The sequence below is a fragment of the Prionailurus bengalensis genome, chromosome D2, assembly GCF_016509475.1.
Source record: "Prionailurus bengalensis isolate Pbe53 chromosome D2, Fcat_Pben_1.1_paternal_pri, whole genome shotgun sequence".
Classification (NCBI taxonomy): domain Eukaryota; kingdom Metazoa; phylum Chordata; class Mammalia; order Carnivora; family Felidae; genus Prionailurus; species Prionailurus bengalensis.
Window position 1 is genome coordinate 46292590 of NC_057351.1, and position 17752 is coordinate 46310341.

At 45.6% G+C, this 17752-nt stretch overlaps 1 protein-coding gene across 2 annotated transcripts in view; it reads left to right on the forward strand.

Annotated features, from left to right (window-relative positions):
* Positions 1 to 17752, forward strand: part of WDFY4 (WDFY family member 4) — a 295982-nt gene that overhangs the window by 137758 nt on the left and 140472 nt on the right. For both annotated transcript variants that reach the window (XM_043596828.1, XM_043596827.1), the window contains exons 33-39: positions 1591 to 1794; positions 2495 to 2609; positions 3895 to 4052; positions 7116 to 7354; positions 9346 to 9467; positions 11583 to 11768; positions 13138 to 13274. In XM_043596828.1, coding sequence (XP_043452763.1) covers positions 1591 to 1794; positions 2495 to 2609; positions 3895 to 4052; positions 7116 to 7354; positions 9346 to 9467; positions 11583 to 11768; positions 13138 to 13274 — 1161 coding nt within the window. The remainder of the gene's footprint in view (positions 1 to 1590; positions 1795 to 2494; positions 2610 to 3894; positions 4053 to 7115; positions 7355 to 9345; positions 9468 to 11582; positions 11769 to 13137; positions 13275 to 17752) is intronic.

The window sequence follows — 17752 nt, forward strand, 5'->3', positions numbered from 1 at the left end:
ATAAATAAATAAAATACAATTCAATGGCCAAATAAAGTTTGAGTAACTAGCTTTAATGAAAAAACTAAATACAAAGATTAGAAGATTTGCAAGAAGATAAAATGGTTTGGTGGGCTAATACCAACTAAAGGAACATATGGGGAAAGTAAATGCTAAAAAAAGATGCAATAAAGAGCAAAGGAAGTCACTATGGACAGCCCTGGAGAGGTGGTGGATGGGACAGAAGCCAGGTGCCCCTAGGCCAGGCAGGGAGGAAGGACAGTCCTACAGACCACCCCTCCCCAACCCCCCAGACTGGGGCCTCTGGAGGTGGCCGGGACCCCAAAGTCCACGGCCTGACATTCTCGGCCCAGGTCCCCACCTCAGCTCCTACACCCACAGGCCAGGCTTGCCATCTGCCTGCTAAGTCGGGGTTCCAGCCAGCCGCCTGCCCGCAGCTCTGGAGCACACTCTGACCCGGGGCTCTTCCTCCTCATACTCAACAGTTCCTGCCTGGGGGCAAGCCTGGCCCAAAGTCACCTCCCCAGTGACTGCAGATGAGCCAGACCCTGTCTTGGGGCTCCTGGCTCCAGTGTCAGGGCACTTATCCCCACACCTCCTAGCCTTGTCCCAGCTCCAAGTCAGCTTCAAAAGGCCTTTGTTGTACAGAAAGTGTGACAAGCCCTCTTCACGCAGAAGGCTGGTGGCCACAAAGCTTTGATATGCTGTGAATATATATGGCATCTTTCCAGTCAAGGCCGCATGGAGCTAATTAATGCAGTCACCACCTCCCTAGGTGCCATTAAATTCATTTTATGGCTTAATTAAGAATGGCTGTGTTAATTTTATGAATGAGCAAAGGGAGGTGCTGACAGATGAATGTGCATGAAAAGTTCATGGGCCAGGAGTCAGAAGCCCCCAGCCGTATGTCCTTGGGTGTGTCATTTGGCCTCCCAGCGTCCCCATGTCTTCCTGGACGCATCTGAGCCGATGACCCCTGCCTCATTGATCTCCCAATATTTTTATAAACATAAAAATGAGAAAGTGAAGGCCAAGGTGCTTCAGGGACTTGGATGCCAGGACTTGAGGAAGTCCTGCTTCTCTCACCTGAGGGTCCTGTCTGTCGACATCAGCCGAGCCTGGCAGGCAATAAAGGTGAGTGAGGTCTCCACCAGGAGGTGGGAACAGGCTTTCTTGACCATAGTTCATGGGCCCAGGCCTTGTCATATGTGCTGTTCTCTCATTGTATCTTCACATGTCTTTGTGGGTCCTTTTCATCATTGCCACATGGCTGATGGTGAGCTGTGGCTCTGAGGAGGGGAGTGGCCTGCCCAGGACACACCCTGGGCTTCATTGCTTACCACTGTAGGCCTCTCTTGCTCCATGCTCTGGTTCTTTCCATGGCTCCCACCTATCTCGTGTCCAGAGACCATAGCCCGCCACCTTATAAGCAGTGGGACTCTGGAAAAGTCTGTTTCCTCCTCAGAGCCTTGATTTCCTTATGTGTTAATGGGTTTAATAAGAATCCCACCTGTGCACACCTCAGAGGTGAATGTGAAAGCACTTTGAGGCAGGGCGGGCTGCTCATGCTGGGATTCTCTTGTCTTTGAGGAGCCCATGACTCAGCCTGCCCAGAACGCCAGCAACCCCAGGGTTGCGACTGAAGGCGACAGCATTGCAGAGGGCCTACAGGCTCCTGCCAAGTCACATCCCGCCCGGAAGCAGCTGAGGGATTTCACGCAGCTGCTCTTGAGGGAGCTCTTGCTGGTGGCCTCCAATCCCAAGCAGTGGCTGCCATTGGAAGTGCTCCTGGAGGTGAGTTGGAAAGGGTGTTGTTGGGCCACGTGCTGTGGGAACAGGTCTGGGAGGGCGTGGGCACCACAAAGGCAGGGTATGCCCAAGGAGACCTGAGAGCTGATGTCTTTTGAGAGCTCACCTAGGTCTGTCGGTGAGCCTCCTTGGCTGGTGGTTGAGAACATTTTCTGGGACAGCAGTGATATGGTGGGAACCACAGACCCTTTGCACAGCAGGGAAGTCACCAAGCAGCATGTAAATAGATGGAAGAGGGCAGATTTTAGCCAGATTCCCAGAAGGAACCTGAAGCAGGGATTTTGTGGAAGTGACTTACCGGGGGCTCTGCTTTCAGGGGAAGCAGGGAAGGAATGCAGAAGGAGATGGGGGAGAAGCTAGCTAAGAAATGGTCTCAGCCACAGCCTGGTCCCACGGGGAACACAGGTGTGCTATGTGTGTCCCAGAGTTGGCCTCACCTTGAGGCATCTGCCTGGTAGTCATTGCCTCTGGGTGTTCCACAACTTGCTTCCTCCATCCAGCAAGGGGGCGTCACCTCACCGGTGAGGCAACTTCATCAGCAGAGGGCAGTGCCCTGGAGAAGGATAGTTGTGAGCTCTCTGCAGCCTACACTCCCAGCAGATGTAGTATTAGCGTATGAGCCGGTGAGCACTAAGTGAACATGATGGTCGTGTGGCCACTCTCTCAGTCCCCAGTATGCTTCCAGGCTTCTCCAGACAATGCCACCAGCCAACAGAAACGGGATTTCCAATCTGAGGTCCTGCTTTCCACCATGGAAATATTTCACACGATGAGTGGAGGCAACATGCCCATGCTCAGAGGTGAGTGGGGGTGACTTTCTCCTCCTTTATGACACAAAGCTTCTGGAAGCTGAGCAGGAAAGCCAGTGTGCCCACCAGCTACTGACCCAGCCCCCGGGTCACAATGCTGCAGTGTTTCTTAGGAGCCATGGGAAGATGTCCTCCACCTGCATGTCAGCCCCTCCATGACTCTGTGATGAGACCTCCCAAAAGCTGCCTCGAGGCCCCAGGGGAGGCATGCTTTCCACTCTCCATGACACCCCTGCCATCACTGGGCCACTCAGAGGCAGAAGGCCTCTGAGCTAAAATCAGTTCTCCTCTGGCTTCAGTAGGATTGGCCTCTTCCCATGAGGGAAGTCAAGATGTCGACTGGAATTTAACATTCTTCTGCTCAGCATCTTGCTCTCTGCACCCAAGACTGGGCACAGCAAGTGTTTCTTAAATGGACGAACCTGGATGAAGACACTGCCATTGCCCCTAAGAAGTTCAGACTGAAGCTTCCTTCAGAATACTTAGTTCCAGAGAAGCTGTACCTTCCCAACAAGATTAAACAAAAGTCCTCTCTGTGGTTTCTGAGCCATGGAATCCTTAGTGACATGGCTTACTTATCTTCTGGACTCTTCCTTGCCCCACAACGTGGCAACCCTGACTTTTGGTCTTTCTTGGGGAAGGGCAGTAAGGTAGAGCAGTGAAAAGCGTAAGCTTGCTATTCCCACTTCTGCTCTTGGCTCTGTCACTAGATGGCGATGTGACTCAGGGCAGGTGCCTGAAGCTGTGAGTGAGGATGGCAGTTGTGGCTAACTCAGGGGGTCGTTATAAGAATTAGCTGAGACCATCGCATCCCCATCTGAGCACAGTGCCTGCCATGATGGTGAGCACAGACAGTTCAACGTGGCAGCTTTATCCTCTGTCCCTTTATCCTCTGTCCCAACAGGGCCTCGGGTCACCATGACAGCCTTCCCATTTACCATATGCCTTAAATGCTCCTCCCCTTCTCCCCAAATGCCTACTGGAAGAAATGCTGCTCCTCGTCTGCCTTCTCCCCACTTGGTTTATATCACTGACTACACTGTTAAAGACCTATTTTTTTTTTTGAGAAAAAAAATGTGTGTACATCAGGTACCTACTGTGTGTAAGACCCCATTTTCCAGCAACAGGGTATACAGAAGGTTACAATGGGGTATACAGAGGTGAGTGAGATGTGGTTGGTTACCGTGAGGGGCTTGAAGACTGTCGTGGAGAGAAGACCATTTGAAGTCTGATGATTTCTCAGACCTGGTCTGTGTCCTCCCACCCCCACTCCCAGGCAGTAAAGAGCCTCAGCCGAATGCAGAAGCTGCTTTGACTCCTTCACTCACGAGCATCTCCTACTTCACCCAGAAGCTGGTGGAGAAACTATACAGTGGGATGTTCTCAGCTGACCCCAGACACATTCTTCTCTTCGTCATAGACCACATCATGTTGGTAAGAACCCTGGGCTGGCCATGGTGGGGGAGAAACTCCCACTGACCCACCAAGTGACTCACTGTTGGCTGCTATCTGGTCGGTCCAGTTGGACCTGCTGTCCTTCCTGGAAATAGATTCCATGATGGGTGAGAGGAAAGAGGACCTTGATGGCCCAGGTAGCACCGGGTGGATGTCGAGTGTCCTGCAGGGCTTTTACCTCAGGCCACCTGAGATCCATCTCAGTGACTGGGAGCTGCAGCCCCCTGTGCTGGCACCTGAGCAACAAAGGTCCAAAAAGCTCTTTATTTCCAAAAGACTTATTTCATTTCATTCTTTTTTTTTTTTAATTTTTTTTCAACGTTTATTTATTTTTGGGACAGAGAGAGACAGAGCATGAACGGGGGAGGGGCAGAGAGAGAGGGAGACACAGAATCGGAAACAGGCTCCAGGCTCTGAGCCATCAGCCCAGAGCCTGACGCGGGGCTTGAACTCCCGGACCGCGAGATCGTGACCTGGCTGAAGTCGGACGCTTAACCGACTGTGCCACCCAGGCGCCCCTTCATTTCATTCTTAATATGCACCTCCATGGGTCACATGTGGGCTTTCCTGAAATTGCCACAAGAGTACTTTTTCCTAGCCCTATTATTCCCGCTGTGCTCTCCTTCCCTCCCCAGATGGATCTACATACACACCCACACGTGCAAATGCGTGCCTATACATACACCTTTAGACGTAAGCATGTGTGTGTACATGTGCACGCGTTCTTTATTGTACATGTGTGCACACACACAGAATCACACTCTCAAAATTCTAGAGTTGAACCCTTTACTTTGTCCTCACCTCACATTCTGGGAACGTTTCCTGACAAGTGGTCATTCAGTCTTTTTTTGAGCCCTCCCTGTCTGAGGAGCTCATGATGATGTGAGGCAGTCCCAGCCAGTGGGGCACCAGTGAATGCTGGAAAGCTGAAATCTGCCTCCAGAAACTCCTGCCAGTCATTCTTGGCATGTCCTTTGCAGCAGAACCCAGGGGGATTCATGCTTTGTAGAGAGGGTGACGTCAGTGTCCCCAACACCTCTGTCTCTGCAGTCAACCCCAGACCCCAGGACTGGGCCTTGGCACATTTCCTAGGGCAATAGTCATTCTGACTGATGCACATTTCTGGGCAAGCCCGAACAGAATGCATTCAGATGCTTTCTCAAGAAAAACCCCAAGATGGGAGAGATATCCCTTGTCGTCTCTGAGGGGATTAGAATCAGATTGTTGGGACGTTGTGTTGAGAAACGAGGGAAGCCACTGAGGTCCCGTCTTACTTGGCTCAGGCCACTTTGACAACATTATGGGCTGGGCAGCTGAACAAAAGACATCCTTTCTCACAGTTCTAGAGGTTGGGAAGTCCAAGGTCAAGGCGCCAGCAGATCTGGTGTCTGGGGAGAGCTCTCTTCCTGGTTTGCAGATGGCCATCTTCTGCCTGTATCCTCATGGGCTGGAGAAAGAGAGGAAGCAAGCTCTTTCTTGCCTTTTCTTATAAGGGCACTAATCCCACCATGAGAGTTCCACCCTCATGACCTACTTACCTCCCAGAGACCTGACCTGGGGTTTCAATATATGTGTTCTGGGTGGATGCAAACATCCAATGAATAGCAGCTCCCCAGTGTAAAGGGAGTGGGTGCCCACTGGGACTCAGAGTGGGTGCCCACTGGGACTGATGTGCCTTCAGGGGGTTCCAGGCCAGACTAAGCTCCTCACACATCCATCATCCTTCTCTCCTGCTCACTGCCTGTGACTCTCACAAACCTCAACCTCAGGTTGACAGATGTGACCCATCTGAGGAGCAGGACAGGATGATGATAAAAACATAAATCCCAAATTCCAGCAGATTTAAATAGAACTTAAATTCACTGGTATAAATTCTTACATTACGATGTAATTCTAAGAGAGCAATCTATAGGTAACGAATGATCTCTCTAGTAGACTGAAACACTTTGCACATAGTTTTTGGCTATGGGGTCTTTTGTTTTTAAAAATTTCTGATTTGTTCCTATTGAGATATAATTACCATATAACAGAATATAAGTTTAATGTTGATTTGATACATTTATATATCGCAATAGGATTACCACCATAGTGTTAGCTAACACCTCTATCAAGTCACGTAATTATCATTTCGTTTTTGTGGTGGGAACAATTAAGATCTGGTCTCTTAGCACCTTTAAAGTTTATAAGACAGTATTATTGTCTATAATCACTATGCTGTGCATTAGATCTCGAGGACTTTTTATTTGTTAGTTACAATGAAGCAAGGAAACCAAACAGATGGATGGACCAATCAGTGTTAAGGCTACAGATCAGGACCTTCTGCCTTCCCCCTCTAAGTTTCTCATGTACTACAATTTGTTGGACTCCCATCTCTGTTACATGATACAGTGGTTAAGAGAACGACTCAATGTCTGATGTGGGTTTGACCCTTGCTGACCACTTAAGCTCTCTGACCCTCAGCCTCCTTATCCCTGAAGTAGGATAATCTTAATGCTCACTTCATTTTATTATGATGTTTAAATGAACAGTTCATGTTCATGGATGCAAAAATGCTTAACATGATCCTGGGGATATTGTAAACACTCTCTATGTAAATACTATTAATAGTTAATAATATATTTTAAAAATTAGACACTATAAATAGCATGTTTCATACACTGAATGTCAACCATGTTACCAGTATTTCAGAAATTTCTGGTTCCCATCTATTTTTTATAATATGATGGTGGTAAGCCTTTCATTTCTTTTATTTTTTTTAACTTTTTAATTTTTAATTTTAATTTTTATGTTTTTAAAATTTCTTTTCAGCACAAGTTTTTGATAAATCTATGTTTTTGAATTTACTTTAGTGATCATTCGCTTAAATAGAAGCTCAGAGGTAGAGGAAAGTAGCCCTGTTTGAATTTCAGATCATGTCAACTCTTTGAAATCCAAAAGAGATTCTAAGATTGTATCATTTTCTCAGTTAACTGGGTTAGCATTTAAACTCACAAAGTGTTCACAAGTATGCGTGTGTGTATGTGTGTTTATTTTATGACACAGGTCATCGAGAATGCCTCTTCTCCAAGGGATGCTATCATTAGTGCTTTGTACAGCAGTTTAAATAAAGTCATTCTTTACTGCCTGTCCAAGCCCCAGCAATCGCTCTCCGAATGCCTTAGTCTTCTCAGCGTCTTGGGCTTCCTACAGGAACACTGGGACATTATCTTTGCCACCTATAATTCCAACACCAGCTTCCTCCTGTGTCTCATGTATTGTTTTTTGCTGCTCAATGAGAGAAGGTAAGGACTGCTTACTTGTTTCCTGCCTACTGGTGGTCAATGCAGAGAAGAAAGCTTTAGAGGGACACTTGATTGGGGCCAATACAAATGGTATATATATCGGTTATCTGGTTGTCCAAATTAGGGGCAGTGTTTGATAATCTGTCCATGTGACTGAACAGCAAGAATCATCATGGATTAATAATTTACCCCTTTTCCACAATTCTCAGGTTGTAAGATATCTTATTGATTTCATTTTAGGGGCAGAAAGCTCGACATTGAATATACACATTGATTTTATGATGCAGCCAGATTTTAGAAATATTAACATTTGATAAATGCACTCTTAGAATGGAAAAATATATAATAAATTGTATCATGCAAGGCGGGCATAATTTTCTTACAGAAAAAATTACACACACACACACACACAATTTGTGATATAAAATGATATCCATAAGTACACTTGTATAGGAAATACTAATAAAAATAAATTGAAATAAGTTTAGTTAAATCCTTTTCTTGGAGTCCAAAGTTTGAAATATGTTAGATTTTTCTGTGTATATGCACTTTCTTTTCTTTCATGTGTGAATATTCTGTATCAGCAGTGCCTTGGGATTATATGCTTACAAATGCTATCTCTCTCTTTTTAAAAAATGTTTATTTACTTTTGAAAAAGAGAATCTCAAATAGGCTGTCAGCACACAAAGCTCAACGCGGGGCTTGAACCCACAGACCGTGAGATCAAGACCTGAGCCGAAATCTAGCTTAACCGACTGAGCCACCCAGGTGCCCCATAAATGCTATCTGTTACTAATAGAGCCATGTTGCGCGTAGAGGAAAGGTGGGCTATGGGATATTACACTTTGCTCTTGTCTTTGTGTTGTTGTTGTTGTTGTTGTTGTTTTTATACCAGTACCTATTATATCTTACTACTTGAAAAAAAATCCAAAAATTCTGTCAAATTGACTATTGGATGTTACAAAACTCTAGACTTGATTTGTCTTAAAACTCCCTGGGAATCACTGCAAAACACTCCTAGCCCAGAGGAGGCATTTGCTATTTTATTTGTGTGAAATAAAAGAACCCATTTTTGGTAGATTAAATTGGGAGGGTCTTCTCTCTTGTTTGTATTTTAAGAATTAAGTCTATCCATATTGGAAGCATAGGTAAGAACGGCAGATGCCACTCTATGTGTATGTTTGGATTTCCACCTTCCTCAGATCCTCTGGGTAGCTAAATGGCCTTAAAATCTAAAGGGACTTTATCCTAGAAATTTCAAGAATGGATATTCTCATATAATGGTATATTTTCATTTCCTTGTTTGTCGTTTTTGGTTCAATCCACAAGCATGTACTGAGTGTCTATTCCGCTTGGTTGATTGAAGGGGCCCAGAGAAGAAGGCATGTGGACATTAACATGATTGAAGGGGCCCCAGAGCAAACGGTTCATGGGAAACCTAATATGTAAACCCCTATGCCTGCACTTAGAACCAGCTACGTGATGTGCAGGATCCTGCAAAAAATGCAGATGTGTTGTTCAAAATTTACTAAGAATTTCAAGACAGGGATAGCAGAGTCCAAGCATGGGGGCTTTCTGAGTGTGGACCCTGTACAACTGCACAGGTCACAGGCCCATGAAGCTTGCCTGGCCCCTTCCAAGTGGGATGAGATCAGGGCCAAACAAAGGTAGAGGTCAATACTTTGGGAGTCTACAAAAACAAATGACCAGTCCTGATGGTTGGGAAACCAGGAGAGAGTTCAGGAGGCCTGCTGGGAGCCTGGATTAGATTTAAGAAAACAAGAATAAAAAAAAGAAGTTTTCCTACTTTCCAGAATGCTATTGTATAATATCTGTCACAGAAATTGCCATGACATATTTGCTTTAACTTGATTAGACAAGTTTTTCCAATTGATATGTATTGAGTTTAGAGGATGATTATTTGTAATAAAGAACAATGGAATGATCTTAAAGAAACTGGAGTTTATAGTGAAAAATCTCTTGTCTCCTAGTTATCCAGAAGGATTTGGACTGGAACCCAAGCCTAGAATGACTCCTTATCATCAAGTCTTTCTTTCTCCAAATGAAGAAGTAAGAGCAAAAGGAGAGGAAGACTTCCCAAGTTTGAATGATGGTACATGTTGTTTGTTGTTTATTTTGGGGAGAGTGGGTGAGTGGTGCTAACTTCTGGATTTCATTCTTCAGCTCTGTGAGACTTGGTCAGACTAAGAACTTGGTGACTTACTAACATTCTAGGGATTTCACCATAAGTTGATTTCACTTCTCAGGTGGTCTCTTGAATTTTCCTTTGGATCGCTAGATATGGGAACTGGAATGTCACCTCCTCTTGTTCAGTCCTTTACCAAGCTCTCTCTCAACTTTCTTCTCTAGAAAATGGAGTCAATAAACTCATTATTTCTATGAGATTTTTGGCTTGATTGAGTTCATTTTTTAAATTTGCTTACATCAAATCAAGTAAAGGTGGTTGGCAATTTGTAAAAAAAAAAAAAAAAAAAAAAAAAAAGTAGCAGCCAGATCCATGTGTTTAGAAATTGCTCTTTTTAAATGAAATCTGGCCATTTGCAACAATGTGAATGGAACTGGAGGGTATTATGCTAAGTGAAATAAGTCAGTCAGAGAAAGACAGATATATGATTTTTACCCATCAAATTCCATATGTGGAATTTGAGAAATTTAACAGATGACCATAGAGGAAGGAAAGGGAAAATAAGATAAAAGCAGAGAGGGAGGCAAACCGTAAGAGACTCTTAAATACAGAGAAAAAACAGGGTTAGTGGGGGTGGGGAAAGTGGGTGATGGTCATTGAGGAGGGCACTTGTTGGGATAAGGACTTGGTGTTGTATGTAAGCAATGAGTCACAGGAATCTATTCCTGAAGCCAAGACTACATTGTATGTTAGCTAACTTGAAAATAAATTTAAAAAAGAAATTGTTCTTTTAAATGTTTATCTATTTTTTATTTTTTTAATAAATTAATTTATATTTTGAGAGACAGAGAGAGTGTGATCAGGGGAGGAGCAGAGAGAGAGAGGGTGAGAGATAATCCAAAGTAGGCACCACACTGCCAGTGTAGAGCCCAGTGGAGGGCTCGAACTCATGAACTGTGAGATCATGACCTGAACTGAAACCAAGAGTCGGACGCTTAACCAACTGAGCCACCCTGGGACCCCAAATGTTTATCTATTTTTGAGAGAGAGTGAGGCAGAGGATCCAAAGTGGTCTCTGTGTGAGAGCCTGATGTGAGGCTGGAACTCATGAACTGTGAGATCATGACCTGAGCTGAAGTCGGACACTTAACCAACGGAGCCACCTAGGCGCCCCTAGCTCTTGCTCTGTTTTGATCTAAGAAGCTTCAGCAGACTTTCTTTCACCATTTTGGTTTGTTGACTGTGCCACTCACATTGTGATACCAGATAGTAGGCACAAGGGCCTCTGTTTTTTGGTCACATAGGTGCCCAAATCCAGTGCTTAAAACTCTCATGAGTTGAAAATATACTCTGGCACACTGTTAATTACAACATAAATATTTGTATTTTGGTCTAGTTAGAAGAGTGGACTGAGCAATGTCCATCCTTCTAGGGTGGAAAAAATAGACTGTAGGGGCTGGTACTAGAGGAGTGACTCAGTGGTTCAAGATCCAAGGGTGTTTAGGCAATGTTCAGGGTATTATAATTATGGGGCATAGCAGGTAGAACTGGCCTGGTAGATTGGCTCATATCTGGGCAAATCCAGGGCATTGAGATTGGTGGGCAGTGGGAAGCATGATGCAGTGCCAGGAAAGAGGACTGGCTTGTGTCCTAGGTCCCTAGGCACAGTCTTGGGTTTGGTGTCCATTCCTTTGAGGGCTCAACATAGAAGGTACATTGGAAGGAGCTGTTGGGGGTGGTATTTGGTTACCTAGAGCTTACATAAGTATTTTTCCCGTTGGTATTTAATGAAACTTGGGGGTGGGAGAAAGAGATTTCTTGTGCCCATCAATCGTGTCTCCCAGCTCTGAACATACGAGGCAGACAGGACCTGGTGGTGGGCAGTTAGAGGTGGGGGAAAGGCCAGCTCACATGGATGTTGGTAGCATTGTCTACATACTGACTGCTTTCTGGCTGGAAGTTGCAAAGCTTGAGTGATATTCAAGACAGATGCAATAAAAGCAGCCGTGATACATCATCTCCGGCCTTTGCTGGGACAGGCACTGAGGCCATCCTGATTGTGTGATATACTCTCTCTGTTAGTCCAGCACAACATCCAAAAGACAGTGCGGACCCTGTGGCAGCAGCTCGTGGCACAGAGGCGGCAGGAGCTGGAGGACACCTTCAAGATTGATCTCTCTGTGAAACCTGGAGACAGAGAAGTGAAGATTGAAGAGATTACCCCACTCTGGGAGGAGATGATGCTCAAGGCCTGGCAGCATTACTTAGGTCTCTGTCCACTTGGCTCCAGGGAACAGAACTGCTAAGTCTCATAGATGTGGACTTGCCCAAAGTTCCACTCAGGGCCCAGAGCCTTTTCCACCCAGACCTCCTCTCTCATCCCTTTGGTGGGGATTACTGAAACCTCATGCATCTTTGAGTGTGAAGAATGAAAGCTGCTTTGCATCTTGGGTGAAAGGAAGGCCAGAGGTGCAAGCAGATTGTAGTAATCTCTTAGAGAGTGTGCCATGTCAGAGCTAGATGTCTAGCTCTGTCTACCATGTCTAGTCTAGAGCTTAGGATTCTAGGTCCTGTCCTGATATTCACCTACCAGCTTTGAAACCTTGCCACCAAATCATGCAGTGACCTGGATTCCCAGGTTCTTCATGTTTCAAGTGAGAGTTTTCATCCCTAAGATATTAATGACCCTTGCATTCTTTCAGTGATTCAGCATTTCCCCCCTCATATGAGTTATTGCACCTGCAGGAATGATGTTTTAATTTTGTTTTTATTTTTTTAATTGTTTGAAATATTTTATTTTTAAGTAATCTCTATACCCAGTGTGGGGCTTGAGCTCACAACCCCAAGATCGAGAGTCACATGTTCTACCGACTGAGCCAGCCAGGCACCCCTCAGTTTTGTTTTTAAAGTGGTCATTGCTCTCGAATTATGGCTCACGTACTTGTTTGAGGTCTTCTAGCATCACAACATTGACAGTGACTCAGGAGTTAGTTACTTCCATGTGTGTCATCCCAGACTGCCCGGCGGTATAGAACTTTTATTTATCGGCTTTCCAAATTAACCCTGGAAAGTGCGTATGTATGTACATGCCTATATATATACATGTGTAGTTTGAGGTCAAAGTGTCAGATTTCATTTCAGGGAAAAGGTTAATAAAATAGGACGTATATCCCCATGCACATGTAGTGAATAAAATGGTGAGATGCACCCCATGCTTACAAATGGCTCTCTTGTTGCCAACAATCATATACAGAAAATTCTCTATGTTTGATGGCCTGTGTTTGAAACACATAATCTTATTTACTCTTCATGACACCAGAATGAGGTTAGACGCTATTATTCCCAGTTTGCAGGATGAGGGCACTGAGGCTCAAGGACTTAACTAACTTGTCCAGCATCTCACTTTGAGTCAGTGGAGCTAGGGGTCTAAGCCAGGTCTGGTGCCCCTGAAACCCACACTGAATTTCTTAGTCAGAAGATGGCAGTGTACACTTGTAGCCTGGGTTGTTTTCCTTACTGGAGGAGGCGCAAGAGGCTTGTGACCCTGGATGGCCCTTTGAAAGCCAAGCCAGTTGCAAAATAGTGTGTATCCTCCTTTCAACTTCACCTCTGACAGTTTTTGCTTCCCCGTTCCTAGCATCTGAGAAGAAGTCGCTGGCCAGCCGCTCGAATGTGGGACATTCGAGCAAGGTCTCCTCGTGGAGTGGCAGCTTGTCTTCAGCCATGAGGCTGATGCCTGGGAGGCAGGCCAAGGACCCTGAGTGCAAGACAGAGGTGAGCTCAGATCCCTCTTCCCTGGAGAAGCATCAGGCATTTGTTTCAGATCCCGTGAGTCATGTCTTCTCTCTCTGTTGTTCCTGGGTATGACTCAATTCCATGTGCTTCTGAGCATTTAAGGTTATGCATGTGATTTCCCAGTTGCAGCTACATGTAGGGGAACCAGGTCTTAGGCTGGCTTTAACTTGAAGTGACTATGGGCTCCCCTGGAGCTCCAAGAGCAGGGGTTGCTTACGGCATTAAAACCCGAACCAGTGTTACTTGATATTCTCCTTTTGAGTCAGGTGTGCTCAGAGAGCACTAGCCCACAGTTCAGTAAGAGCCGTATGTGTGGACTCAGCAAAGGGGTCAAAAGCATTGGCACCATTGCCAGGAGATGTAGCAGTGAATCCTCTTGACTATGTGGGGCTGAGTTGTCGGGATTTTTTGAAATTAATTTCTTTAAAGCTCTATAACAAACCATCCTAAAACTCAGTGGCACCAACAATGGGTTTTTGTGATCATGGATGCTGTCGTAAGGAATTTGGAGCACGGAAGGGGTGGGGAGGTGCCTCTACTCCATGATGTCTGGGGCCTTGGCTGGGATCCTTGGAAGGCTCATTTACTCACATAGCTGATGGTTGCTGCTGACTTCAGTCTGAGACCTTAGCTGAGACTGCTGGCTGGAATACCTATACCTGGCTTCTCCATAGGTCCTGGGCTTCCTTACAACCTGGAGGCTGGGTTTTAAGGGCTAATTTCCAAATAAGGGGAAGGAGATACAGACAGACAGACAGACGGACAGATACAGAGAGAGAGAGAGAGTCAGGCGGAATAATCGCCTTCCATGACGTAGCTTCACCTCTGTTGCATTCCTTTGGTCAAGACAGGCACACAATTCTGCCTGGGTTCAAGGTGGTGGGGGGCGGGGGGGCAGAAATAGACTCTACCTTCTGGTGGGGGAAGTGGCAAGGTTCTGCAGGAGCATATAGGACTAGAAATATTACTGAGGCTCTTCTTGAGAAGCACAATGTGTCATATATTCTAATGCTGGAGTCACTGACTTATTTTCAGAGGCAGACTGTGGTCATTGAATGGACATGACCTTGGGATCGGGAAATGTTGGGCCATTTACTTAACTTCCCTGAGTCTTTATCTCCTTGTCTCCACAAGGGGACAGATAACTGTGGGAAACTGTGGGAAGGGGCTCCCAAGGGAGGTGGAATCGATGGTTGATAGACCCATTACACAGCTGGAGCTTTCTGCCCATGTAACTTTGGAAAATGAGGTTGACTCCAAATCCCCCCTGCTCAGAATGTGGGCTCTGCTGTCTCAATGGCTCCATTGTCCATTGTGGCCAGTGCCTGATGGGAGGGTACTATCATCAGATGCAGCGGAGAAGAGAGGAAGGCGGGCTGCCTGTAACTGCTCAGGTAGCCCGGGAAGGAGACTTTCTTCTTTCCGAGCTTCAGAAACAAGAGATTTAGGACATAGGGAGACAGAGCACAAACATAGAAGGGAAAACAAAATGAACTTGACTGGGCTGTCTGGCCACCTCATACTCAGAATTGAGGGTAGGATGAGTCCTTAACACATTGGCTTGTGGAAGACACTGCTCAGTCAGCTTGTTGATTGGCTGATTGTACAGATGTGTACATTGAATCTTAAAAAAAAAAAAAAAACAGTCAAGGGCTTTGCAGCCAGGAAATGGCAGAGTCAAGAAAGGGTCTCCTGTCTCTGAACTACTGAGCTTGGCAATTCTGTGACCTCTCAGAGCCTCAATTCCTGATCTTACAACTGTGCTCTGTCTATACTGGAACATGTGGAAGCACTTGGAAACTACAAGTGCTTTAGAAATGGAAGACAGTTTCCAAAATTTGATCCCACCTTATTGTTCTCTCCGCCAAAGGGATGACCATCTCACCTGCAGTATAGCTCTTCCGAGCCCCCGAAGCTTGGAGCGTCCCCACTGGCGCCTAAGCACTTGCTCCTGACCAAGGCCATTTGTGACAGGAGGGGTCCAGCCCCTCTTCCCCCCCTGGCTTCACTCTGGAACTTCTGTTCTTTGACCAAGTTAGCTTTGTCCCCAGGGGTCAGGTCCGTCTGACTGTGGAAGCTAGGGAAGGGACAGCTGGGATGCTGGCGTGGATGTGCATTGTATGGGAGCCCTTGCAGACTATTGATGTGCCTCCAGCCACTTCCCCATCCTCTCCTAAGCCACTGTCCTTGGCTCGGCTAAGTTGCCTCTGAGTCCTGGGGAGATCGATTGAGAAATAGCTCACCCGAAAGAAGCTTGAATAGATTGCAATACTTGAGGCCATGTAGGTCTACAAAGGGCTTGTCACCGTTTGCTCTGGGCTCACACGGAAGCGAAAATATTTTAAATCAGTTCTGTCTTTGGTGAAGGCAGGCTGCTGAAGATACTGTCTTCTGCATCAATTGAGGTCTCATTCGTTCATTCATTCATTCATTCACTCACTCAACAAAATATTTACCAAGTGCTTACTTTGTACCCTGAAGTAAGCACTGAGGTTACAGAAGAGAGAAAAATCTGACATATTCTCTGCTTTCATGGAGACTGCATTTTAGGGGGCGAAGATAGACAATAAACAAGTAAATTTGTAAATGTGAAGGGTGCTAATTGCAACGAGGAAAAATCGAGCAGGGTAAGTGGGAGAGGGTGGTTGTTTAGATGAAGGTGGTCAGAAGTCCTCTCTGGAAGGGGGGCATAGAAGCAGAGAAATAAGGAAGTGACTTTCTGGAGAAAGAGCAGTCAGGCAGAGAGGACCATCAGGCAAAGGCACTGAGACAGGCATGTGCTGGAATGCTCTGAGGCAGCAAAGACCAGTGTGGCTGGACTAAAGTGGGGAGAGGGCAGCCACAGGGGACGTCTCCCTCAGCTGTCATCATCAGAAAGAACTGTGACTCCTGTCAGTGGTCTATTTCTGGGCACGGTGATCTGGGCACTCAGAATCTCGGAGAGGTAAACATGACCCAGGTCTTATAACTGCACACACCTAGTGGCATAAATTTCTGCAAAAAAAAAAAAAACATGCACATGCACATACATGTACATGCACACATCCCTTTCCCTGCTTCTTCCTTCCTGTTTGAGCCCTGCTTACCTTCAATCTGATTTATTCATCCTTTCTATAGTTTATAGTACCTTGTGGATTTTTTTAAAGATGAATTTATTTTTGAAACAAAGTGTGCTATGTTTTAATTTTAAAAATGAACTGCATGTTGGCTTTGGAGCATCCAATATCAGTAACTCGGTCGGGCTGGGCATGGTGCCTGGTACATAGGAGAATGTGCATAGGAGGATGTGCGTGGGGCGAGGGAATAAAATGCTTTCTCCCTTTTTGCTGCGATGAAACTCACTAGCCTTCACATCCTGCATCCATCACTCATCCTCGCGAGATGCCTTTGTTGCTAACAGAAGGCACAACTTTTCAGGTACATATGTACGCTGTGATGTCATAGGATGAGAGCATCGACTGTTTGCCCTGGGGTCTGTTTAATTATTTTTAAAAATTAATTTTGATTATTACAGCTGATTACACCTCAGTGAGCAATGTAATTGATATTTTCTAATGTATCCCAAGGAACATTTTGTACAACATGCTTTTTGTTGTTGAAGGTTAAAGACTCCGTTATTGGTTTTTCCCTAAATATGCCCACATCATTAGTCCCTCCAGTGAGAAGGTCGCCATCTGGAAAAAGCAGCATGGAGACATTATTCAGGCACAAGTGCATGAAATTGGAGTTTCTGCATCTTCTGTCTCTCCTCTGGAAAGAAGAGGCTTGTAATTAAAGGAGTTGGTTTTGGAGGAAACATTATTCATTTGGTGTTATTCCTTATCATGTCAGCAGCTGACAGCTCGGTAGCACTGATGAATTGTTCCTTCGAGTGAGACATGCGATACGCCATTCCTAACTCTTCTTACCTATCTTCATTTTCAGTATACAATGTTCTCCTCTTGGCAGGTGAGCTGAACTTTGAGGCGAGTCTGATATGATGGATGTCATTTCTTCCTTTTCTTCTCCTGACCCCATCACAGTCCCTTCTGGGATCAGATTGTAAAGTCACGGTCTCTCTTGGGGTGAAGGCTATGGGTATCAGCCTGTCAGACAGAGGTTGTGACCTTGGGCTCCTTTGAGGCGACCAAAGGCCACCCATGGTGTCCGGGAAGCTGCTTCACGTCCGCCTTCAGCTTAGAGAAACCCAGAGTGTGTGCCCCGGCCAGCCATTCCTCTTCGCAGCCTGTGTGCGGCTTGCCGACTCAGTGGTAGGCTTCCTTGTTGAAAAATAAGTTGAAAAAACATCAACTACTAATGTTGGTTTCTTAGCTATGGTAGACACACTGTGGCAGTGTATAATATTAACATTATGAGAAAGCAGGTAAGGGGTTGATGGGACCTCTCTGTACTATATAACTTTTCTGTAAATTCAGAATTATTCCAAAATAGAGAGTATGTAATCTTCCTCCCTCCCT